The following is a 26,683-nucleotide window of genomic DNA, read 5'->3' on the forward strand; positions in this document are numbered from 1 at the left end:
AATGTTATTTGTCACAATACAACAGACCTTACAGTGAAGTGCTTACTTATAAGCCCTTAACCAATAATGCAGTTTTAAGAAAATACAAAAAAAGTAACAAATAGAAGTAACAAATAATTACAGTGCAGAAGTAAGGTGACAATAGCGAGGCTATATACAGGGGGTCCTGGTACAGAGTCAATGTGCGGGGGCACCGGTTAGTCGAGGTAATGTAGGTAATATGTACATGTATGTAGAGTTATTAAAGTAACTATCCATAGATAATAACAGATTAGCACCAGCGTAAAAAAGGGGGGACACAATGCAAATAGTCTGGGTAGCCATTTGATTAGATGTTCAGGAGTCTTATGGCTGCAAATAAACAATGATTCATTTAAGATTGACTTCGAGTGTCCCTGTGTAAGAATTTTTCCACAACATGTATTGAACTCTGAAAGCCATCAGCTAAATCGTATAGCTATATTATTTGGTATACACACTGTCAATCAATTTCGCCAATGCCATGGTAGTCACTGCTAGACTGGTAACTACCTTCAGCAGAGTAAACATGTTTGTTTGTTCATTCTATCTTTGACTGACTTTAGCTAACATAAGCTAGCTAATGTTAGCAAATAAGAGTAGCTCAATCTGGTAACCATCTATTCCACCCTTGTCTGGAAAACACTCAGTTATTACAAATATAATTGTTGCTATAGCTAACTCACCCTCTGTTTGTGTGTTGATAACGTTAGCAATGATGAATGTGTATAAGTCGTCTATGGTTGGTTAGTTGGTACTCAGACAGTCTCAACTGGATAGCAATCTTGCTGCCAATTTAGTGATGCTAGTTAGTTAACAGCAAGCAGACAGTTTTGAAATGTCCATGTTAGGTATGCTAAGCTAGCCAGTCTAATAGAGATCAATACAGTTAGTGGGGTGGTTAAATTGTGTATTTTGTTGTAGGTGGTACATAATCTGATTCCACCAACATGCTCTTCCAACCCCTAGCTCTGCACAAGGTAAAGGTAAGGTATTTACAAACAAATAGTCTGGGTAGCCATTTGATTAGCTGTTCAGGAGTCTTATGGCTTGGGGGTAGAAGCTGTTTAGAAGCCTCTTGGACCTAGACTTGGCGCTCCAGTACCGCTTGCCGTGCAGTAGCAGAAAGAGCAATCTATGACTAGGGTGGCTGGAGTCGTTAACAATTTTTAGGGCCTTCCTCTGACACCGCCTGGTATAGATGTCCTGGATGGCAGGAAGCTTGGCCCCGGTGATGTACTGGGCCGTACGCACTACCCTCTGTAGTGCCTTGCGGTCGGAGGCCAAGCAGTTGCCATTCCAGGCAGTGATGCAACCCGTCAGGATGCTCTCGATGGTGCAGCAGTTAAATCTTTTGAGGATCTGAGGACCCATGTCAAATGTTTTCAGTGTCCTGAGGGGAAATAGGTTTTGTCGTGCACTCTTCACGACTGTCTTGGTGTGCTTGGACCATGTTAGTTTGTTGCTTATGTGGACACCAAGGAACTTGAAGCTCTCAACCTGCTCCACTACAGCCCTGTCGATGAGAATGGGGGCATGCTCGGTCCTCCTTTTCCTGTAGTCCACAATGACCCCCAGCTTCTCCATGAAGGCTTTCCATACTCGCAATGTGAATTGGTGACCACAGTCGGAGATTGTGTCCGTTGGAAAGCCATAGTGCCGAAAAACCTGCTGGAACAATGCCTCAGCGACCCGGAGAGTGGTAGGGAGACCAGAGAGAGGGATAAAATGGCAGGATTTGGAGAATCTGTCCACAACAACCATAACAGTGGTGAAACCATCAGACAAGGGAAGATCAGTAATAAAATCTATAGATAGATGGGACCAAAGCCGCTGAGGCAAGGGAAGGGGAAGGAGTCTCTCTACTGAGCGTGCCGGGGAGACTTGGTTTGATCACATACAGAGCAGGAGTTGATGTGGCGGCGACGTCCTGCGCCAAGGTGGGCCACCAGTACTTCACGGAGATGGATTGAGTGGTGCGGGTGATACCTGGGTGTCCAGCAGCAAGGGATGTGTGCGCCCAGTTCAATAGTCGATCCCTTACCTCCGTAGGAACGCTCCTGAGGACAGGTAGCAGGAACGGGATCCCTCTCCAGAGCCTGGTTTATGTCCACTTCTATGTCCCAAAGCCCGAGTGCAACGATTTGGGAGGGCTGTATGATGGTCACACTCAGGACCAGAACCTCTCCCGAATCATGCAGACGGGACAGGGCATCGACTTTGATGTTCTTTGAACCTGGGCGGTATGACAGGGTGAAGTTGAATCTTGTAAAGGAAAGGGCCCATCTTGCTTGACGAGGGTTCAGCCGCTTCGCTGTCCGTATGTACTCCAGGTTCCGATGGTCATTGAGGATGAGAAACGGGTCCGTGGCTCCACTCCTCTAATGCCAACTTCACCGCCAGGAGCTCCCGATCACTGATGTCATAGTTGTCATAGCAGGAGACAGTTTTTTAGAGTATGCACATGGATACAATTCTTGTGGATTACCTTGACGTTGTGACAGGACGGCCCCCACACCCACTTCTTAGGCATCCACCTCCACCACGAAGGGCAGCGTAGGATCTGGGTGTTACAGCAGTAGGCAGAAGGCCTCATCGGCCGCAGGATTCCACACCAACCTACGGGGACCACCTTTGAGGAGAGAGGTGAGAGGAGAGGCGATGAAGCTGAAGTTCCTAATGAAGCGGCGGTAGAAATTGGCAAACCACCAAAAACGTTGTAGTCCCTTTATGGTGGTTGGCCATAACCTGACTATATTTATCTTCCTCTCCTCCATAACCACTCCCTGTGGGCTGATCCGATATCCCAAGGAGACGGCGGCCTGATGGAACTGGCCCTTCTCCGCTTTGACATACAGATGGTTCTCCAGGAGGCGTGCCAGGACTCCCCCGACGTGGGCAATGTGCTCCTCCAAGGTGGCCAAGTAGGATCAGGATGTCGTTGATTTACACGACCACCTGATGCCCAAGCATGTCCCGAAACACCTCGTTCAGTAATGCCTGGAACACTGACAGAGCATTGGCTAATCGATAATGCATCACCAAGTATTCGTAGTGCCCAGACATTGTGCTGAAGGCCGTCTTCCATTCATCCCCCTCTCGGATGCAGATGAAATTGTAGGCACTACGCAGGTCCAGCTTGGTAAAAAAACGGGCCCTGCGAAGCTGTTCAATGGTGGCCGGCATCAACGAGAGGGGGTAGCGGTACTTGGTGGTGATGGCATTGAGACCTCTGTAGTCAATACATGGACGAAGACCCCCCTCCTTCATCTACACCGACAGTGTGTAGATGCGGAGTCGCAGAGTCTGTTAGCAGGTCGATGTCACAGTCCCAGGGGCAATGAAGAGGGAGACAGGTGGCGAGGGTCTTGGAGAAAACCTCCCAGAGAACCTGGTAAACCTCCAGGATGTCAGCCTGGAGGGCAACCACAGGACTCTCAACCGACGTGGAACCACAGGGTAAGGGAAAGCAGTTCTTCTGACATCCAGGTGTCCAGGCCGTGGTCTCCATCCTCGACCAGGAGATGGTGGGGTTGTGGCTTTGGAGCCACACGAGGCCGAGGATGACTTTGTGTACAGGTGCCTGGATGATGAGGAGGGAAGGTTTTCTTGGTGCAGAGGTCCCACAGTGATGGTGAGTGGTGCTGTGATGTGTGTGATTGTCCCAGATCCCAGTGGTCGGTTATCCAGCTCTTGAACCGGAAACGGAGAAGAGAGTGGGTATGATGTTATGTTCAGGGAGGAGGGAAGGACCTGGTCAATAAAATTCCCTGCGGCACCGCAGTCCACTAGAACTGTAGAAACAACACGAGGGACAGCCAGGTAGTGAAATCGGTACTAAAAAAGGGTATGGTGGAGAAGGATGATGATGTAATACTCACACCTACCCCTGGAGATGGATGATCACAGGGCCATCCCTCTGCTCTAGTGGCTCCCGGGTTGAGACGTAGCGGAAACCGTTGAAGCTGGTGCCTTGCTTGACCACAATAGGGACAGATTGTCAGCTCCAATGCTCAGCTGCGGGGAGGCCTTCGGCCCCTACGTCCATGGGTTCAGACTCGGACTCAGATCAGTCAACGAAGGAGGGAGAGAGGCGATGGGAGTGCCGACGCTCCCGAAGGAGGTTATCCAGACGGGTGGCCATCGCGATGAATGTGTCCAATGAGAGAGTGTCGTCTTGGCATGACAATTTCATCTGGACCCCCTTGCGCAATTCTCTTCTGAATAAGGTGCGGAGCACCGGCTCATACCATCCACTGAATGCTGCCACTGTACGGAAGGTGAGGGCGTACTCCGCAGCGGTCTGGTCCACTGTTGGAGTAGGCGCTCACACCCCTCTCTGCCCTCCGGTGCTTGATCGAGGACTCCTCTGAACAGAGCCATAAACCTTCAATCGGAACCCAGCTCCTCCTCTCCTCACTCCCAGGCAGCCGTAGCCCACGCACCCCAACGCCCGCCCGGTTAGCAGGGAAATAACCGTGACAACTTTGGACATCTCGGTGGTGGGGGCTCCTGTTTGATGAGAAAAATAGAGGGAGCACTGGAGGAGGAAGCCACGGCATTTGGATGGAGTCCCATCATATTTGTTTGAAGAGACAAAAGGGCATCGCTGACCTGGGCAGACTGCTGAATGGACTGGGGCGCTGGCTCGCTGGGTCGACTCATTGTAGAAGATCCTCCGCTCGTTGTGGGTGACGTCTAGATGTAGAAGAACGCAGAGGACCTCATCCATAGCCATTCCTAGTTGCACCAGCTCGTCGTGGTGTTGGCAAAGTAGGTCGCCCTTGTTTGCCGACCATCAGGAAGATGTTTCCGTTGGCTGCTGCTTCCATTCTGTGAGGTAGTATTCTGTAATGCATAACAAGTTAGCAGGCGCCAGGCTAACTAGCTAGCAAACTCTAGTCATGTGCTAACGTTTGCTGGTAAACCTAGCTTTAGTTGGCTGGTTGTAATGTTGTAGCTTGCTGTTTAGTAGCCATATCTACAACTAAAAAGAGAAGAGGTTTTACAATCGAGATACAAAAGATCTCCAATTGTAAAACCTCTTATATTTTTAGGTATAGATATGACTACCGGTAGTTGTTTAGCTAACTTAGCTACCTAGATAGTTAGCTAGATATTACAGAAAAATTATTAGATTTCCCCCCACTGTTACAAAATGGTATGTTAGCCAGCAATACACAATATGGGTTTCAGTAGATAAACTAAAGTTAGCTAGCTAGGTGGCTTGCAGGAAATATAATTTACTTAGTTAGAACTTCTTCAGGATTGGTGGGTCCCCCATGGGACGGTTGAGCTAACGTACGCTAATGCGATTAGCACGAGGTTGTAAGTAACAAGAAAATTTCCCAGGACACAGACATATCTGATATGGGCAGAAAGCTTAAATTCTTGTTAATCTAACTGCACTGTCAAATTTACAGTAGCTATTACAGTGATGCTATTATTTGAGGAGAGTGCAGTTATGAACTTGAAAAGTTATTAATAAACCAATTAGGCACATTTGGGCAGTCTTGATACAACATTTTGAACAGAAATGCAATGGTTCATTGGATCAGTTTAAAACTTTGCACATACACTGCTGCCATCTAGTGGCCAAAATCTAAATTGCGCCTGGGCTAGAATAATGCATTATGGCCTTTCTCTTGCATTTCAAAGATGATGGTACAAAAAAAATTATAAATGTTTTTCTTTTTTTCTTTGTATTTTCTTTTACCAGATCTAATGTGTTATATTCTCCCACATTCATTTCACATTTCCACAAACTTCAAAGTGTTTCCTTTCAAATGGTATCAAGAATATGAATATCCTTGATTCAATGCCTGAGCTACAGGCAGTTAGATTTCAGTTAGATGTCATTTTAGGCGAAAATTGAAAAAAAAACAGTCTGATCCTTCAGAGACTAGGCACCATATTTGGCATCTGCCTTCTTGGTGCTGGCATCAGCTGTAGCTGAGCTTTTTTTTAATTTTTATTACCTTTATTTAACTAGGCAAGTCAGTTAAGAACACATTTTTATTTATAATGACAGCCTAGGAACAGTGGATTAACTGCCTTGTTCAGAACGACATATTTTTACCTTATCAGCTCAGGGATTCGATCTAGCAACCTTCCGGTTACTGGCCCAACGCTCTAACCTCTAGGCTACTTGCCGCTTCTAACGTCATTAGTTAGCTAAATCCAACTCTTTGTTTCGAATCCTCTTCGCTATATTCCAGTGGAAACATATATGGTTGAATGTCACCATATAGCTAATAGAACATCATTTTTTTTGTTGAATTCATGTTGATGAGAGGAATCACTTGAAACCATTGCGCCTGGTCAGTTCTTTCAGTTTTGCCCAAAGGATTGTGTTTGAAAAGGAGTGTCTGCCTCCTTTTCAAAAAAGTCTGCCTTGGGGGAGGGACGGTTGCCAGAGCACGAAGCACTGCCCAACACAAATTGTAGTCTTCCAGAAACTGGAGAAAATGTATCTGCTTGTACATTTAGCAATGAATCAAATCAAATTTTATTTGTCTCATGCGCCGAATACAACAGGTAGACCTTACAGTGAAATGCTTATACAAGCCCTTAATCAACAATTCAGTTTGAATAAAAATAAAAATATTGTTCATCCTGATCAGACAGGTCTTTTACATGGACGATACATTGGAGATAATATACGACAACTACTAGAAATAATAGAACATAATGAAACATCTAAGAAGCCAGGCCTGGTATTTATAGCGGAATTTGAAAAGGCCTTTGATAAAAACTGGATTTTATTTATAAATGCCTGGAGTTTTACAATTTCGGTGATTCTCTTATAAAATGGGTAAAAGCAATGTAAAGCAACCACAGGTGTAAAATAGTAAATAGCAGCTATTTCTCAGATAGTTTTGAATTGTGAAGAGGACTTAAACAAGGGTGTCCGCTGTCACCATATCTATTCATTATGGCCATCGAAATGCTAGCTATTAAAATCAGATCAAATAACATTAAATTATTAGAAATCCAAGGCTTAAAAACGAAGGTGTCCATGTATGCCAATGACTCAAGTTTTATATTAAGTTCGCAAGCTAGATCCCTGCAATGTCTCATTGAAGATCTATATAACTTTTCTGGACTAAAACCTCATTTTGATAAGTGTACAATATTACGTATTGTATCTTTAAAACTTTTAATTACTCTGCAGTTTACCTATGAAATGGGCTGACAGTGAAGCTAATACTCTTAGTAAAAGTATTTATCTTCAACTCACAATCTGTGGATTCTATTCGATTAGATAGATTGCAATGGTATGTTAAACATCACAGCATGGTGCGTAGAAATCCAAAGAGGGTGGTCAGCAGAGATAGGTGGGAGGGGCTGAGGGAAGCTAAGGGGTGGGATGTGGAATTGGAGACAAGTGGGAGTGGAGTTGTTGGGTGGGGGATAGAATGATGGTCAAAGATAAAAGTATAATAAAATAAAGTCAAAATAAACCATAACAAAAAGTATGTTTGAATGACACTGAGGGGCAGTGTTTGCCAGCTAATGCCGGTTTGCCTGAGGCTGATGCCGTGCAGGTGTTTGACACATGCATATACACAACACTCTCATTCAAATGCACACATGTGCATATAGACGGACACACACACAGGTAAATAGTGCCATACATGCACTCAAACATATTCAGTTGGCCTTGCTGTTAGGATTTTTGTTGTCCTTGATGTTTTTTTGTTTTTTTTGCATTGTTGTTTTTTGTTTTCCTTTGTCTCTCTTTTTTCTCTTTTGTTCATTTTGTTGGTTGTTGGTAAATGGGGGGGGTCTTGGGGGTGGGTAATGGAATTATCTTTTAAAATGATTATTATTTATTTATTTTTCTCGGGGGGGCTGTGGGGGGTGTCTCGGATGGTTGAGGGGCAGCTCTTGGGGAACTGTGGGGGGGGGGGGATCTTGGAGGGCTGGCAGTTGGGAGCTTTGGCCAGTGGCTGATGGATTGCTGGTTCGGGTCCCTGTTTTTTGACCTTGTGGAAGATCTGTAGATGTGCCCTTGAGCAGGGCATTGACCCTGGTTGCTTCTGTGTGTCGCTCTGGATGGGAGTCTGTTAGATGACTAATGTGATGTAGTTGTTGAGCGGCTTCACTTTAAGTATATTGTATGTTTTAAACATTAAATATATATATTTTTTTAAATAGACCATTTATTTTGGAATTGCCTTCAGGTAGCCTGTTTTTGGTCTCACGTTCAGGAATGGCTGAAAATGACATTGATCTAAAATTGACCCTAGAAATAGTACTGTTGGGAGATCTGGAGAGAGATCTGATCCGGGTCAGTCAATTACTGCAAGGGGGGGGGGGGGGATCTTGGATGGTTGAGGGGCAGCTCTTGGGGTACTGTGGGGAGGATCTTGGAGGCCTGGTGGGAGATCTGTCGACGTGCCCTTGAGCAGGGCGTTGACCATGGTTGCTTCTGTGTGTCGCTCTGGATGGGAGGCTGTTAGATGACAAATGTGATGTAGTTGTTGAGTGGCTTCACTGCAAGTATATTGTCTGTTTTAAATATTCATTTTTTTTTTTTTTTAAACAAAACAAAAAAAATAGATAAGTCAAAAATGAAATTAAAATAACAAATAATTAAAGAGCAGCAGTAAAATAACAGTAGCAAGGCTATATACAGGTGGTACCGGTACAGAGTCAATGTGCGGGTGCACAGGTTAGTTGAGGCAATTGAGGTAATATGTACATGTAGTTAGAGTTAAAGTAATTATGCAGATATAAAAAAGAGAGAGTAGCAGCAGCGTAATGGGGGGGGGGGGGGGGGGCAATGCGAATAGTCAGGGTAGCCATTTGAGTAGCTGTTCAGGAGTCTTATGGCTTGGGGGTAGAATCTGTTAAGAAGCCTTTCCGTGCTGTAGCAGAGAGAACAGTCTATGACTAGGGTGGCTGGAGTGTTTGACAATTTTTAGGGCCTTCCTCTGACATCGCCTGGTATAGAGGTCCTGGATGGCAGGAAGCTTGGCCCCAGTGATGTACTGGGCCGTACACACTACCCTCTGTAGTGGCTTGCGGTCAGAGGCCGAGCAGTTGCCATACCAGGCAGTGATGCAACCCGTCAGGATGCTCTCGATGGTGCCGCTGTAGAACGTTTTGAGGATCTGAGGACCCATGCCAAATCTTTTCAGTTTCTTGAGGGGGAATAGGCTTTGTCGTGCCCTCTTCACGACTGTCTTGGTGTGTTTGGACCATGATAGTTTGTTGGTGATGTGGACACCAAGGAACTTGTAGCTCTCAACCTGCTCCACTACAGCTCCATCGATGAGAATAGGGGCCTGCTCGTCCTTCTTTTCCTGTAGTCCACAATCATCTCCTTTGTCTTGATCACGTTGAGGAAGAGGTTGTTATCCTGGCACCACACGGCCAGGTCTCTGACCTCCTCCCTAAAGGCTCTGATCGTTGTCAGTGATCAGGCATACCACTGTTGTGTCATAGGCAAACTTAACGATTGTGTTGGAGTCATAACTGGCCATGCAGTCATGGGTAAACAGGGAGTACAGAAAGGGACTGAGCACGCACCCCTGAGGGGCCCCCCGTGTTGAGGATCAGCGTGGCAGATGTGTTGTTGCCTACCCTTACCACCTGGGGTCGGCCCGTCAGGAAGTCCAGGATCCAGTTGCAGAGTGAGGTGTTTAGTCCCAGGGTCCTTAGCTTAGTGATGAGCTTTGAGGGCACTATGGTGTTGAACGCTGAGCTGTAGTCAATGAATAGCATTTTCACGTAGGTGTTCATTTTGTCCAGGTGGGAAAGGGTAGTGTGGAGTGCAATAGAAATTGAATCATCTGTGGATCTGTTGGGGTGGTATGCAAATTGGAGTGGGTCTAGGGTTTCTGGGATAATGGTGTTGATGTGAGCCATGACAAGCCTTTCAAAGCACTTCATGGCTACAGACGTGAGTGCTACAGGTCGTAGTCATTTAGGCAGGTTACTGTAGTGTTCTTGAGCACAGGGACTATGGTGGTCTGCTTGAAACATGTTGGTATTACAGACTCAGTCAGGGAGAGGTTGAAAATGTCAGTGACGACACTTGCCAGTTGGTCAGCGCATGCTCGGAGTACACGTCCTGGTAATCCGTCTGGCCCTGCAGCCTTGTGAATGTTGACCTGTTTAAAGGTCCTACTCACATCGGCTACACAGAGCGTGATCACACAGTCATCCGGAACAGCTGATGATCTCATGCATGCTTCAGTGTTGCTTCCCTCGAAGCGAGCGTAGAAGTATTTTAGCTTGTCTGGTAGGCTTGTGTCACTGAGCAGCTCACGGCTGTGCTTCCCTTTGTAGTCTGTAATAGTTTTCAAGCCCTGCCACATCCGATGAGCATCAGACCTGGTGTAGTACGATTCAATTATAGTCCTGTATTGACGCTTTGCCTATTTGATGGTTCGTCAGAGGACAAAGCGGGATTTCTTATAAGCGTCTGGGTTAGAGTCCCTCTCCTTGAAAGCGGCAGCTCTACCTTTTAGCTCAGTGCGGATGTTTCCTGTAATCCATGGCTTTTGGTTGGGGTATGTACGTACGGTCACTGTGGGGATGACGTCATCGATGCACTTATTGATGAAGCCAGTGACTGATATGGTGTACTCCTCAATGCCATCGGAAGAATCCCGGAACATATTCCTGTCTATGCTAGCAAAACAGTCCTGTAGCTTAGCATCTGCGTCATCTGACCACTTCTTTATTGACCGAGTCACTGGTGCTTCCTGCTTTAGTTTTTGCTTGTAAGCGGGAATCATGAGGATAGAATTATGGTCAGATTAGCCAAATGGAGGGCGTGGGAGAGCTTTATACTCGTCTCTGTGTGTGGAGTAAAGGTGATCTAGAGTTTTTTTCCCTCTGGTTGCACATTTAACGTGCTGATAGAAATCAGGTAAAACAGATTTAAGTTTCCCTGCGTTAAAGTCCCCGGCCACAAGGAGCACCGCCTCTGGATGAGCGTTTTTCTGTTTGCTTATGGCCTTATACAGTTCATTGAGTGCGGTCTTAGTGCCAGCATAGGTTTGTGGTGGTAAGTAGACAGCTGCGAAAAATATAGTTTAAAACTCTCTTGGTAAATAGTGTGGTCTACGGCTTATCATGAAATACTCTACCTCAAGCGAGCAAAACCTCAAGACTTCCTTAATATTAGATTTCGTGCACCAGCTGTTACTTACTAATAGACACAGACCGCCCCCATTGTCTTACCGGAGCCAGCTGTTCTATCTTGCAAATGCAGCATAAACCCCACCAACTGTATGTTATCCGTGTCTTCGTTCAGCCACGACTTGGTGAAACATAAGATATTACAGTTTTTAATGTCCCGTTGGTAGAATATTCATGATCGTAGCTCGTTTATTTTGTTATCCAATGATTGTACGTTGGCTAATAGGACTGATGGCAGATTACCCACTCGCCGTCGGATCCTTATAAGGCACCCTTACCCCTTGTCTCTTTCTCAAGCGAATGACGGGGATTTGGGCCCTGTCGGGTGTCTGAAGTAAATCCTTCACGTCCGACTCGTTAAAGAAAAAAATCTTTGTCCAGTACGAGGTGAGTAATCGCTGTCCTGATATCCAGAAGCTATTTTTGGTCATAAGAGACAGTGGCTGAAACATTATGTACAAAATACATTTCAAATAACGCAAAAAAACACACACTATAGCACAATTGGTTAGGAGTCCATAAAACGGCAGCCATTTCCTCCGGCTCCATTCTTTGGTGTAGATAGGAACATTGCTGAAAGACGTCCAATGGCTCTATCAAACAAGAACAACCATATCTACATGCACAAAAACAAATAGTGTGATCAGTATAATATAAAGCCTTTGCGAAATGCCCCCATCAATACCCCGGAAGCAGTCATAGGGTGTATCATTCAGGACGCAAAGCCCAGACCTGCCTTCCTCCTGGGTAATTATGTGTGAAACACATCTCACTGTCTTAGAAATGCCTCGAACATGATGAAAACAAGCCCTCAGGGTGAAATTCTCCTTTAACATAAAACACTGACAGCTCACTGGTGTGGGGGTAAGTCTCAATGTAAAGGCACCAATCATTTGGAACTTTGGATCTGTGAATGCCATCTAGTGGTCTTTCTTGATCTCAAGCAAGGATACCTGGCTTTGACAGATAAAATAATCTCACATGCAGTCGGTCAGTCAGTCGGTCAGCCAGTCGGACTCTGTGCAGTCAGTTGTTGAGCCTTTGTTGGGTTCTTCCCACTGTGACACAGTAGTATGTAGTAGTAACACTGTAACATAGTAGTAACACTCATATGGTTTTGTAATATCAGTTTAAACATGGACAGAATACATTCATGTCAATGAAGCTGTAATCAAAAAAGAAAACGGACCCTGATTTAAGGTAGTTTCTGAATCATTTAATCTTTAAATTACAAGTTAATTGATAGTCAATTATAGAAAGTGAAAGGGCTGCTTTACAGAATAACCAAAATGCATCTTAAACACTGCCCATCTCAGGCCCCCAGTCAACAGCCACCAACACTACTGGGCCAACCTAACCTAAGGAAAGGAAAGCAAGCAGTCATATAGATCTAAACTCATTTAAATGCCATGTAAGATGGGGTTGTGGTTTGTTGTTTACCACCACTCACACTACTGTCTTTTTCCTCTATCACACCAGCATCGCTTTCTTCTGCAACTTGATGGTCTCATAGGTGTCCTGACCTTTATGGGTCAAACCCTGTGAGAGGAAGAACAATGAGGGACTTGAAAACAACTTGAAATCCTTAAAACTGCAATATTCTTTGTCATTTATGATATACTGTAAGTCATAATAAGAATAAGAAAAATGATCTTACTGCGTAAAGTCCCTCTCCTTTCTGTAAAATGGAAATTACGAGAGCTGTTATCTGCGTTGTTATCTGCTGAAGGCACACATGCACATGCGCGCACACACACACACACACACAATTTATTTTATCAGAAAAACATTTAACAGAAGAACATCATTCCTCATTTCTCCTTCCGTCTTTCTCGTGTTCTCCTTCTCTACTTATTTTTATCGGCAAAGACAGGAATTGGTGTAGAAGACTAGACACAGAGGGTGATGATGCGACCGTTTAAAGCTTTCACTACTCTTAGCTTCCACTGTAATTTGATTTTCTTTCTACGTAATCTTTCTACCGGGGTATTTCTGTGTAACAGGATATAGTGTTGCATTTTAGTCTGACTGTAATGGAAACTGTGTTTATAAGTGGCAGGGTTGGTGGTCAGTTCTTGTTAACAGGAAAGTATCACAATTGCTGAAGGAGGGGGACGAAAAGCAGAACTGTGGACTTCGAGGTGACATGGTAAGACGGCATATGACTTGACATATTCCTCTTACATAGTTAGTTTGTTGAACAACCAGGATGAAACATTTCGCCAGCTGAATTTGATCAACATTCAGATGTATACATATATTTTTTGGTTTGTAAAGAAAGCTGGAGTTGAATATTGGTTATTGAGAGTATTGTGTAAATTATACATGCCCAATACACATGCACTTTCTCTCTCGCTCTTTCTTTCTCTCCGTTTTACATACGCACACACATTTTTATTGTACCTGTGGATACCCGCCAGTGCCCTGTGGAGATCCGCCATTGTTTATGTAGATGGAATGCATCTGAGGAACATGATAAATATCGTTTTAATTAAACAGCTGTGTGAATGTGAAACATATTCTATTTATGTGGGAGCTGGTCTTCAATTGGTGAGGCATTTATATTCTTATTGATGTTTTGAATGTGCTATTATTATTGAAACATAAATAGCATTTTACAGTATGAATATTGTTAATATGGTCATGGAGATATGTGTGCACTGCATACCCTGATGTATCATATGTTTTGTGGATGGTGGGATGATTTATAATGTGTTATAGAGCGTTTATAATTCCTTACCCTCAGTCTGCAGTACAAGATGGTGAGAATGACGCCGTAGATCACGAGAATCCCATCCAGGATATAACACAGTTTCCCGTTTGGCACTTGAGCCTCTGCACACATTATGGGATCACATTGCATCATCATCATCATCACTATTCCATCATGTAAAAAAAAATGTATCAACCACAAGCCTACTATTTGTATCTGTTCATGTTGTAATACTGCAAATAATGAATTATACATGTAATACACATTAGTGTTAAGAACATTGTAGTTAAATATAAAGATAAATCATCTATTGCATAGAGTGCTGTATTACTAGGCCATTAAGTTGAGGATCAGGAGTAATTATCACAGTACACTGAGTATACATGTCCCTCTATGTGTGTGTGTATATGTATGTATATATATAGTATAAATATCCCTGTCCATGATGGAATTAAAAAAGTGCTGAACATCATAATGTAAAATGAAACAGGATTCTCACCTGCAAGGCTGAAGTTCAAGAGTAGAGCGACCAAGATCAGAGATCCCCGAAACATCTTCGTAGCAGGCACAAAATGAAAGAAACGGTTAAAGAGAGTAGATGGAGAGTTGGAGTACTTGGTGTTATTTCAATGGCTGTCTGTGGGTTTCTGACACCTCTGAACAGAAAGTGCAGAGAGCTCTAGCAGGAAGTTATGGGCTCATACTGGTGTCCGTTTTAATATGACAAAACCACATGCTTGTCCCCTTCCCACCCACAGATATACAGTACTTGTCAACTTCAGTGAGAAGAGAAGATGGAAACACAAACATGTACACATTTATGATGCATACATTATTACACTGTACCTGGATACCTCATTATGTGCCATATTGTAATTCAAAAGTATGGATACTGTGTAAGGCTACTTGTTAGTGTGATTAACTTTTTTTAAACATGTGATGTAAATATTAAATAATATGGTGGTCAGAAACGTAAACTTCAACTTAGTATGATATACATACACATGGCTAAATAAGAAGTTACTTTTCAGGGTGTTGACATGTTGTTGCATGTTGTCACTAAAGCATTGTTCACACTTCAGGCCTTAATGCTCAAATCAGTTTTGTTTTTCAAATTCGTTTCGGAATATTGACTGTCCAAACAGCAAGTTACAAGTAACCAAATCGGATTTGTGCATGTTCAGACAGCAGTCATTAGCTGACATGGCTACGCTATTTGTCATAGTAATGACAGGCGTGTGCACAGTGGTGTAGGCTGATTGGCGGTGGTGCTCCTGCTTCCTATCACACAGAAGTTCTGTAGCAAGCTGAGGTGACAACAATGGCTGCCATGGACATTTCCCAGTTGATTTGAATGTTCAAAATCATAGTGTAAGAACCCTTTTAAAGCCTCAAAGGATAAGATCCAACTTTCTAAATGAGTTTGCCTAGCCACAGCAGTCAACTAGCTAGGTAGCTTTTTTGCTTTCTAGCACATTCACTACTTTGTAAACAATTATCTAGTTACCTACCACATGTTCTTGTCAACAAAGTAGCTAGCAAGCAACAAGATATGCCAAATAACATTCTAAAAATCACTTGAGGGCAAATAAATCAGATTTGACCATTCAGACACAAGTCGCATGGCCAGGTATCAATCAAATTTATTTATAAAGCCCTCAGCCGGTCACAAAGTGCTATACAGAAACCCAGCCTAAAACCCCAAACAGCAAGCAATGCAGATGTAGAAGCATGGTGGCTAGGAAAAACTCCCTAGAAAGGCAGGAACCTAGGAAGAAACCTATAGAGGAACCAGGCTCTGAGGGGTGGCCAGTCCTCTTCTGGCTGTGCCGGATGGAGATTATAACAGTACATGGCCAAGATGTTCAAATGTTCATAGATGACCAGCAGGGTCAAATAATAATAATTACAGTGGTTGGTCAGCACCTCAGGAGTAAATGTCAGTTGGCTTTTCATAGCCGAGCATTCAGAGTTCAAGACAGCAGGTGCGGTAGAGAGAGTTGAAAACAGCAGGTCCGGGACAACGTAGCACATCCGGTGAACAGGTCAAGGTACCATAGCCGCAGGCAGAACTGTTGAAACTGTATCAGATTTGTGTCTTGAAATTTCCTATTCCATGTGCTTTTTGACTGTTCAGACCGCAGGAAAAAGAACAAATTCGAATCAGATATGCCAAAAAATAGGATGAGTCACTTCAAACTGCCAATATGAACAAGGCTTAAAAGCTATATTATATTGAATAATGGGGTACTATGCACACAAAAAAAGACAATGGAACTGATCAGGGGGAAAAAAGTTTTAGGTAAGAAAGGGAAGTTTAAACTCAACCTGAATTATTTTTATCCTTCTCTGAATTATGAAGGAGCTCTGAGATCAGGGATTAGATATACTGTAGATTGCTTCTTGTTTAAAAATCTCACATATTCCATTAAGTCTTTAATCATCTTCTAATCAGTAGGCTTACCATACTCTTTTTGCTAACAGGGCAGGATAATGATAACCTCTTACAACCATCTGGAACTCTCCCAAGATTACGTTCTGTTTCACTACACAGATTTCAGCGGTAGTCAGTCTGGTAATATGAGGCTAGGAAAATGACAGACAGTGCTTCACACAATCACAACTCGGTGTGTGTGAGAAAAAGGAGTGAGAGAGAACAGGTGCACAGGAAAATGGTTTAATAATGTCAAAAACATCTAGCACACTATACAAGCTACTATTATTAATAAAATAAAAAATACAAGTCAAATGTACACGTGTACAAGCTGTCCTCTTTTCCAAAAGTAAATGTTTCATTTTTATTGAATTGCATTATAACTTAGGCATCTTAAAAAAAAGAAACAAACAAGCTCATCATATAAAATGTACCTAAACCCTAAATTCTAGAATCCATAAAAAACTGGAACAATCATTTGCATTCTGTCATCCAGATGTTCTCATCAGTTATGTCAACTAGTTCTGAACTTTGCTTCATTGGTTGTTCTCACAGAAATGAAGGGCATTTCTGCTTGAATTAAAATGACTGGCAGTCATAGTGGCTCAGTTGTCCAAAAGAAGGTAGACAACAGTTTGGAGCAGTTCAAGTCTCAACACCAGGCTGCCAGTTACAGTATGTCTTGGTTAGAACCGAGAAGTTTAGTGATCAGAGAAGTGGTTCTTTGCCAGAGATGACCGGACAGCGTTTCGTAGATCACACATGGGTAAGGCTGTTGGATGCAGCAATCATACTGTGCTTGTTTTAATATGTGGCACAATCTGGTGATTTGCTACAACTGCAGAGGACTTGCAGTGAGGATACAATCACATGTTCCTGGTCAGAGGGAGATGGATGGAGGACAGTGGACACAGGGTAAAGACAAGAGGAGTCCATTCAAAAAAGCTTCATTGAACTACAGGTTATTCAGGACAGTCTGTCTGAGAAAGCTGTCCCAAGGCAGGGATGTATTCTCAGACTTCCTCATTCAATGTTACCAAAATCATGATAACGTGTGTAAAAAGGCAAGCGTAAAATTAAATGAGAGCCACATATACACGGAATATATGACTCCTTACAACATACAGTTTCAGGTACAACAAGCTCAGGAATGTAGTTCCTTCCCAAACAGATGGAGACAGTTGGCCTACAGGCAACAAGAAAAACCTTAATTCAATACGTATACATTCAGTAATAAAAAAGTCACACCCTATATAAAACAGGCCTAATCATCACTTCAAGCACAACACACTGGCAATGAGTAGAAGCAGTATACCAACTTTGCAGTCAGCTGACTTACATTTTAGTCATTTAGCAGACACTCTTATCTAGAGTGACTTACAGGAGCAGTTATGGTAAAGTGCTTTGCTCAAGGGCACACTGGCAGATTTCCCAGCTGGTCGACTCGGGATTCGAACCAGCAACCTTTTGGTTACTGGCCCAACGCTTTTAACCGTCAGGCTGAATGCCACCTTTGAGAGTTGTACTCTGATTGGTCCTTTCATAAGACATGACACAACACCTCTAACGGGGTCATGGCTAGAAGGGATCCAGCTTTTGTCAAATTAACGTTAGGTTGACTTTCGTAGCAGGTTAGGAGAATTAACGTACCAGGTTAAGATAATTAGGTTAAGAAAAGGGTTAGTTAAAATGCAACTTTTGATGTTAATTTGACAAAAGCTGGATCCATTCTAGCCATGACCCTCTAGCAGTCAGATAGTGATCTTTATGTGATGAGTCTACTACACAGCGATGTATTCCAGTGGTTGCAGTCAAAGTAGCAAAAAATGCTGTTATTCATCAGAATAAATGTAGGCCAATGCTCCCTTTGGAAAAACAAGGGAATTTTACAGTGTATCATGAAGTCATGGTCAAGGCATCCATCTTCTTTCTATGGAAGATTGTAGCTTCATCACAATCTGTTAACATCCATGACAATGGTTCAATAGGAGATTACATGATCTAGCACCCTGCGTATCCCAGTAGGATGAGGGGCCTCCACTGACCCACTCTACACAGAGGTCTCCGACTGTAGCCTCATCACAAACTTGTGGCTCTTGGGGTCGATAAACTCCTCACCAATACGCAGGAAGGGGAGGGGCTGCACCGTGACGACCAGGGAGAAGTCAAGGCGGCGCAGGGAGAAGACCAGACCCTGACGCAGGGCAGAGGTCACCGGCTCCTCACTCACTAGAGTCCAATGGCGCCCCCTGCCGTTCTCACGCTGGTACTGCAAGGTAGGGCCCGGGCTGAGGTAACGCTCCAGGAAAGCCTGAAAAGACAAAAATACAGCCTTTCAAAATCAACCTTAGTGAGGAAGACCTGTGAATGGGTACAGAGTAGATGAGTAGTTAAGCACAAGTGACTGTTTGAATTGTAGATCTGATCAAATGCATGCTATTTATCCCAAAAGCTGTTGTAACATTATACCCAGGAAGTGACACAATGTATCCCTTCTCTTTGCGGGTTATACATTATAGACAAGTGAACATGATACGTTGTTTCTCACCTTGGGGGTCATGTTGTGAGTGATACAGAACTGCAGGTGTGTGAGGATGCTCTCCATGCTGTGGTAGGGCTGCTGGCGCGTGGTCCTCAGGTACTTCTGCATGGCCCGGGCCATGGGGGCGAAGATGGCCTGAGCCGCCTCCCGGGGGTCCATCACCTCACGGGGGTGTTTGGGAGACGATGCTGCGGGGTCATCATCCTGGAGACGCTTGATGTGGGTGAAGGCCTCTTCCACTGCCACTACCAGCCTGGACAACACAACAATCATCATTATGATCACCATCATCATGCTCCCGAGTGGCGCAGCGGTCTAAGGCACTTTATCTCAGTGCAAGGGCTGTCACTGCAGTCCCTGGTTCGAATCCAGGCTGCATCACATTTGCACGTGATTGGGAGTCACATACAGCGGCGCACAATTGGCCCAGTTTCATCCGAGTTTGGCCGGGTTAGGCCATCATTGTAAATAATAATTTGTTCTTAACGGACTTGCCTAGTTAAATAAAGGTTAAATATTTGATTATTCTTTGAAATTTTTTACAATCATGATACAGGAGAGCTTAATGGATATTGTCATCAGTACTGTGGCTGAAATACACTATGAAAGGGACTGGTCATTCTCTAGCAACGTACATAACAAAATTCACTAAACACAAACAGAACAGGGACATTAACAGGGTTTGTCCCTCTGTAATCACTTAAAAGTATATTATAGAAATGTATAGGAAACAGGATGTTGTCCGTCTTACCTGGCCTTCCGCTTGCGGCACCTGCGGTCCAGCTCGGCCTCCTCGTAGTAATACTCACTGTGAGAGTTGTCTCTCCTGCGGGCTGCAGCAGCAATCATGGCCCGGGACTGACTGTTGGTGTTATTGGTGCTGTTCTCTGTGGATCAAGACATATACATCAATCAGTGGATGGATGAATGGAGTGAGGTAGGGGTTGGTTAGTTGGTGTATGAATGGATGGATAGAGGGATGAGGTAGAGAAAGTAAGTAGTCTACAATGCTATTTACCATCCAGAGAGTAGACTTTGAATCCAGACATCTTCTTGGAGAGGATAGACTTGGGCAGGTTGAGCAGTGCAGGGTTGTAGACAGGGAAGTCCCTGTAGTACTGATCCAGCACCCACACTGCTGCCCTCTGGACACTGGAACACACAGACACCATCAGCATCACATTGAGCATACAGAAACAGCTATAATGTACATACTTGCCCTGTGTAAAAACATGACAGGATGGACCATCATCATCGTGAGATCCATCGTCATCATAATCTTTATCATTGTGTTAGTAATGATCATCCTCATCCTATGACACACTGACCTGAGGTGTCCCACGTTGTAGAAGCGGCTAGCCCCATCTGTCGTGCGCACCACCTTGAGGCAGAAGGCAGGCTGCAGGTGTCTGACCTCCAGTAGCACCAGGGCCAGGTACTGGATAAAGAGCAGCGCGTCCACCAGCGACGCCGCATACTCCACGATGCCTCTATAGTCCCTTTCCCGGGGCTCCAGCACACGCACGCCATAGAACAGCCAGTAGGATGCCACGAACAGGAACACCAGCACCATGAACAGGCAGCGGAAGACGAAGAAGCGGGGCAGGGTGGCACGCGGCGGGCGCAGGAACAGAGCCCAGGAGGAGATGAGGAGCACCAGGAGCTTGAAGGCCAGAGAGACGTATAGACCCTCGCAGGGCGTGCCGCAGGGCTCCAGGGCCTCACGCCACAGCAGCTGGGGGAGGACCAGGAAGGCCAGGGGGGTGAACAGGGCGAACAGGCCCAGGCAGCCGCCCAGCACAGGCCCCAGGAAGCGCTTGCATTCCAGAGGAGACGATTCCTCCAGCTCCTTGGAGACGCGCGTCAGGTCCTCGTTGGAAACGCTGTGTTCTGATGTGCCTGTGACCACAGTGGTGGTCTCACCCCAGTTGTCATCCTACAGAGAGGAACAGAGACATGAGATAGTGTAAACAGAGGAGAGTTTGGGAGGGGGCTTTAAAGAGATATGAGAGGATAGAGGTGTTGAGATTTGGATGGGTATGGAAGATGACTGAGGCCCTGAGGTTTTTCTAACCACATAACCTGATCTGAGTTTTTCCTGGTTAGGTCACATGGTCAGGAAAACCTCTGGCCCTATTATGAGATAAAGATTTTGAGATGTAGAGGGGTTGGAGAGGAGGTTGTGATTCTGACCCGGTCATCTCCGCGGGTTGATTCTGCGTCTAGCAGTGGCTCCCCAGGGGCATGGACGGTCACAGACTTGTCTCCACGGCTGCTGCCGTCTCTGCTCTTGGAGCGATGCCTGTCCCTCCGATCCCTGGAGCACAGAAACAGGACAACCACACAGTTAAGTCAGCGTGTTAAGCCCATGTCATTGTGTGACCGAAGCCTGGGGGTACATGTGTGATCCGTGCGTGTGGTTGCTCATCAATGTGCCCATTGACTAATGGATCGATGTGTATTACACACATGCCTTTGATCTCAGTGTTTACAGTGTGCATGCACGCTTGTGTGTTTTTGGGGCATTTGTGACCACACTTCTGGTACCTGTGCTTGCGGGAGCTGCGGGAGTGGGACGACTTGTAGGAGTAGCCCGAGTACTGTGACTCGTTGTCCATGTCGCGGGTCGGTGGGCAGGGTTTGCGGGCCCCTCCTCCCCCCGTGGCTTGTTCCCTGGCTCCGCCCAGCTGGCTCTTGCGCTCAGAGATGGACTTGGTGGACAGGGCCAGAGGCAGCTTCAGCAGGTCAACCTTACTCCTGAAGGAATCTATTTTGGAGGCCGGAGGATAGGGAGAGGTAGAAGAGCCCACCAGATAGAGGGAATAAGGGAAACGATGGACTAGAGAAAGGAGGGAAGGAAAAGAAAAGCTAGACTAGACAGGGGGGGTGAGAAGATATGATGGTTGGGAGTATAGGAGGCAGGTGTTGAAGTGGACAGGTCCTGAAATAGAGGAGAGAAGGGGTAGAATTAGTGACAAAAACAAACTCCTATCCCTAAACTGTGGTGTTTAAAACCAACCTGTTTCTTGGTATTTGACCCTGACTGTATGCGCAACTCAAGACGACGTTAGCCAATTGAGCTAAAATATGTTAGCTCTAGGTGTAAAGATAAGCTTTCAGATCTCAGGGAAGGTTGGTCCTCACGTGAGCGTAGTTCTACAGGCCATAAGACTGCAGTGAGATAAGGTCCTGGAAAGCCTACAGATCCGATACAATGGCAGCCACATTGGATTACTGTGTTTTTACAAACTTATTTGACCTCTCCCTCTTTCCCCATCTCACATTCCCTCTTGGTCTCCCTTGGTCCCCTGGGTAACAGCGCCTCTCCGCTGCCATGGTGATGAAAGAGGGTGTTCAGCTGGAGGGGATTTGAGGTTGACAGTTGCCACGGGAACCTGACCTTACACCACCCTCTCGTACCATGAGGAAAATGCCCCATAAATACAAGTGTTTGTGTGACTGTCTTGTCACATGCTTAATTGATATGGGCACTATGTTAATTGTATGGGCTAACCATGTTAATTGGAGAGCTGGATTTGTCACATGTGGGGCGATAGTCAGTCATAGCCTTGCAAGGCATTAAATTAAACAACTCCACCAAAATACCATTCTATTCTCAAGTTCCCTCCTTCCATAAAAAATGTAAAAGTACGTGTGTGTCTGCTTGCACAAGTTGACATAAGCTTCGTCTTAGTAGAGTGCCCCACTGTTTATGCTAATAAACTCAGTCTTTGTACACACCACTAAAAACATATGATCTATTAATCAGTCTCTGTGGAGGTGCTGTGTAAAGGATGTGGGGAAAAATGTATGCTTAATGTATAGGCATACTCCTGAAATTCGAGACAAGGTAGGCTACGCTACATAGTGAAAAGCAGGGAGAAGACATGCTCATCCCAGCTTGGTGTTAGTATTCCCATGATCTGGACTTGATCCCCCAAGGACAGACCAGGCTGTCTGCTTGACACTGGGGATATGATGAACACATCAAGGTGTGGTCTGCTGGAGAGATGTATAGGCCTAGATAGAGTTTCCTTTACCTATTCAACCCTGTGTGTCTTGTGACCCAGTTATTTAACTGTGCGGGTGGTGGTGACTCCTCACTTGACTAACGCCAACCTCACTCAACCACATCATCATGTCATAAAGGCTAACCAGAGCCATGTAATTAGAGAGTTGGGCCATTGAGGTTTCTGCATTATGATGCATTAACATGACACTCCAACATTCTGTGGCAGCCATGTTAGCGCCTTATTAACATAACATGTGGAATATTTAAATAATGGCATAACTGAATGTCTAGAATTACAACAATATTCAAAATGTAACATAGAAGGCTGCCTGTGCTTGTAGAAAATCCATGCACAAGCAAGCCCAGTACCAAATCAACCCAATTCACTTTTAGCAGCCTAATCTGGCCCTGTAGTCATATATATATATATTATAGATATATACACATACAAAAAAAAAAGTATTATTTTCCTCCCAATTTCAATTACAATCTTGTCTCAACGCTGCAACTCTCCAAGGGGCTCGGGAGAGGCGAAGGTCGAGTCATGTGACCTCTGAAACATGACTCGCCAAACCGTGGTCTTAACACCCACCCACTAAACCTGGAAGCCAGCTGCACGCAGGCGCCCGGCCCGCCACAAGGAGTCGCTAGAGCGCGATGAGCCAAGTAAAGCCCCCCCAGACAAACCCTCCCCTAACCCGGACGATGCTGGGCCAATTGTGCGACACCCTATCGGACTCCCGGTCAAGGCCGGTTGTGACACAGCCCGGGATCTAACCCGGGTCTGTAGTGATGCCTCAAGAACTGCGATGCAGTGCCTTAGACAGCTGCACCACTCGGGAGGCCCCTATTTATTTATTTTAATAGGTAGTCCGATTGAACCTTAGTCTCTTAAAAGATTATTTTTTTATTTAACCTTTATTTTAAAAAGATAATGATCCAGTCAGACAAGCCAACGGCAGGGCTTTCCTGACAGTGTATAAACTATTATGCACGTCTCGTTGCCTCATAGTGAGTATCACAGATGCCTTGCCTTCTCTGAGTACATCTCTCTCTTCACATGACTCTACACCATTACCTAGACTACCATAACAGCACACATGCCTGACAAATGACACCACCATCTCCTTCCTTTCTCACAAAGCTTCATCTTTTAATGGTGCTTGGTGAATATAAGCAGGGGAGGGGAAATACCCCTAACTACATGCCCACACAGAGAGACCCTTCAAAACCAGTTTTATTCAATCAAATCCAAACTTTCACCAACTGCTTGAGGGAGTGGCAAAGTCCAAACAGAAACAATTATCACAGTGTCAAAGCGGTATGTTACTTCATGTCAGAGTAATGATCATAGTGTCAAAGCGGTATGTTACTTCAAGTCAGAGTAATATTAAGGGAAAAATGGCAACTGTGAAAATAAATGTACAAAGCCCAGCACCTGTGGTATAGAGAGAGTGTATGAGAGAGACACACACACACCATTTCAAACCCCACCCACCTACTGCTAGCTGCAAAAACACCAGAAAACCCACTGGAAAACAGACAACTGTGCACTCTCAACCTTTGTGCCCAATCTGCCCATGTGATATGAAGTTGAGCTGGTGTGTGTAGAATACAATGTGGAAGATAGGGTGTGGCCAAATCAATAGATTATGGACTGGACAGGGCAGTCTTGTTACAATTGATACAAGAGGGGCAAGACAATTTACCAAACACAAACTGTGCCCATAAGCCATATTCAAGCCCATGCATGGGTTAGAGGTTACCACTGTACCAAGTCTTGCCTCTGTCACCATAGACTTGAGATCATGCCTCATCTATAGGCCTATTTATTTTTATTGTACCTTTATTTAACTAGGCAAGTCAGTAAAGAACAAATTCTTATTTTCAACAACAGCCTAGGAACAGTGGGTTAACTGCAACAGATGTATACCTTGTCAGCTCGGGGATTTGAACTTGGAAACTTTCGGTTACTAGTTAAACACTCTAGGCTACCCTGCCGTCCCACTTGGTGGCCTGTTTATTTTGAGAGCCACGGCAGCTGGGACAATAGCCTGGGCATTGGGAACTCTACAGTAGCCCAAGCAAAAGCTAGTGGCCAATTACTACATGATAAAGGTAGACATAAAATTAACAAAATAATAATATTGTAGCCAGCTGTTATTTTGTTTATATATTTTGGATGATTGCAGTAGCAAAATTGGTTATTTGTTGTACTTTCATTAGCTTCTGATAAATTTACAAGACCATTTTGATTTCATTATGAGTAACACAACAGTTAACTTTAACCTAACATAACTTTAACATAACTGAAAACATTGTAATTGTGTTCATTTTAGTAATTTAGCAGAAGCTCTGACTTACAGGAGCAAATAGGGTTAAGTGCTTTACTTAAGGACACATATAGATTATTTTTCACCTAGTGGGTTCGGGGATTCGAACCAGCGACCTTTCGGTAACCGGTACAACGCTCTTAACCACTAGGCTACTTGCTGCCCAGTTTTTGTAGTTTACTTTGATCGGAATGTAAAACAACCACCAGCATTTGAGCTGCTGCAGTAGTCTACATACATACTGTTTCACTTTAATCTCTAGACTGTAGGATACATTTATTACATGCATAGCTACAGTCCTTTTTACAATGTTACAATCTTGTTACAATGGGGACAATCCTTGCTACAATGTTGTAACAACGTTACAAACATGTACTTTAACCACCAGCTGAATCAGATACACTGTAGCAAGTTATATTCGTAACATAGTGGCATGCATCAGCCCCATTTCGTGCTCAGCATGTTTGGAACAGGGACCGACATGAAGGTCTATTAATAATTAAACATCACAACCACAAAGGACTGAATGAAACAATAACCTGTTACTACATGAGCAATAAACTAGCAAACAAAATATGTTAATCGAAGATTCAACTACGAAAAACAAGTTATAAATGCCAATTGTATGAGGGCAAACAATGGGGCGAGACTGACATTTCCAGTCGGCAAATCTTTTCACCCTGGATGAATGGATCATGCACATTGAAAAATAAACACCAACCTTCGGCGAAAATTCTCACGAAGCTGGAACCCATGTATCCTCTCCGAGTCTAGTTTCCATGCCGTCGCGATGAGGGTAGGCTACTTCCTCCCAAATGGTTGGGGACTCAGCCCTACGAACCGTCCGATATCTGGTTAGATACCGTAGATACGTGTCCAGGGTGAAAATAACAATAGGCCCGATCAGGGGTCCTCTCTAAACTTCCCTGCAACTGCGGTCTCGAGCGATAACAGACTTATTGTTTCGGAAACATGAGACTCTAGCGCCTATTTATTTTGCCTTCCCCTGTACTTCAATGGTCAATGATGTCCAAACATTGTTCTCTATGCCTATCCACACTGAAAAACTCCTTAGATGTCTGAAAATATTCATTCGGGTATTTTCTCACGTTCCTCATTCCCCCCTCAACAGTAGCACCCTGCGGCCCACCCCCGATTCATTGCCCCTCCTCCACTCCTTTCTTTTTGTGGAACCTCAAGGCTGATGACGTAGCCAACTTCAGACCCCCCATGTAACATCCTACTTAGAACTAGTACTAAAACCAGTGATGCCAATTTAGCAATTTTGTTGCTAGATTTTGCAACTTTTCAGACTACCCTGGCAACTTTTTTTTAACAGCACCTAGCAACAAATTTAGCTACTTTAAAAAATGTATTTGGAACTTTTAGCAACTTTTGAAAAGTGACTCAAATGCTAAAATGGACGCATTTTCCCTCTAAATGACACAAAAACGATTCTCTCTGTCACACAAAT

The 26,683-nt window shown here is 44.4% G+C and overlaps 2 protein-coding genes across 4 annotated transcripts; both read right to left on the reverse strand.

Annotated features, from left to right (window-relative positions):
• Nucleotides 1-12,379: 12,379 nt before the first annotated feature.
• Nucleotides 12,380-14,543, reverse strand: fcer1gl (Fc receptor, IgE, high affinity I, gamma polypeptide like). Of its 3 annotated transcripts, none has more exons than XM_039003516.1 (5): nucleotides 14,388-14,543; nucleotides 13,916-14,010; nucleotides 13,579-13,638; nucleotides 12,833-12,853; nucleotides 12,380-12,714 (listed from the first exon to the last, which is right to left on the reverse strand). In XM_039003516.1, the coding sequence occupies exons 1-5, from the start codon at nucleotides 14,440-14,442 to the stop codon at nucleotides 12,646-12,648; spliced, it is 300 nt and encodes a 99-aa protein (XP_038859444.1). In that variant the 5' UTR covers nucleotides 14,443-14,543; the 3' UTR covers nucleotides 12,380-12,645. The 3 variants fall into 3 exon arrangements, with proteins under 3 accessions (XP_038859444.1, XP_038859443.1, XP_038859442.1); XM_039003515.1 differs by having other exon boundaries at nucleotides 12,833-12,895; XM_039003514.1 differs by having other exon boundaries at nucleotides 12,833-12,898.
• Nucleotides 14,544-16,551: 2,008 nt separating this feature from the next.
• Nucleotides 16,552-26,328, reverse strand: LOC120056065 (vang-like protein 2). Its single transcript, XM_039004213.1, has 8 exons — nucleotides 25,931-26,328; nucleotides 21,412-21,805; nucleotides 21,058-21,181; nucleotides 20,193-20,800; nucleotides 19,883-20,016; nucleotides 19,616-19,751; nucleotides 18,871-19,117; nucleotides 16,552-18,633 (listed from the first exon to the last, which is right to left on the reverse strand). The coding sequence occupies exons 2-8, from the start codon at nucleotides 21,480-21,482 to the stop codon at nucleotides 18,373-18,375; spliced, it is 1,581 nt and encodes a 526-aa protein (XP_038860141.1). The 5' UTR covers nucleotides 21,483-21,805; nucleotides 25,931-26,328; the 3' UTR covers nucleotides 16,552-18,372.
• Between the last annotated feature and the right edge of the window lie 355 nt (nucleotides 26,329-26,683).

This window comes from Salvelinus namaycush, chromosome 11, assembly GCF_016432855.1.
Source record: "Salvelinus namaycush isolate Seneca chromosome 11, SaNama_1.0, whole genome shotgun sequence".
Classification (NCBI taxonomy): Eukaryota; Metazoa; Chordata; class Actinopteri; order Salmoniformes; family Salmonidae; genus Salvelinus; species Salvelinus namaycush.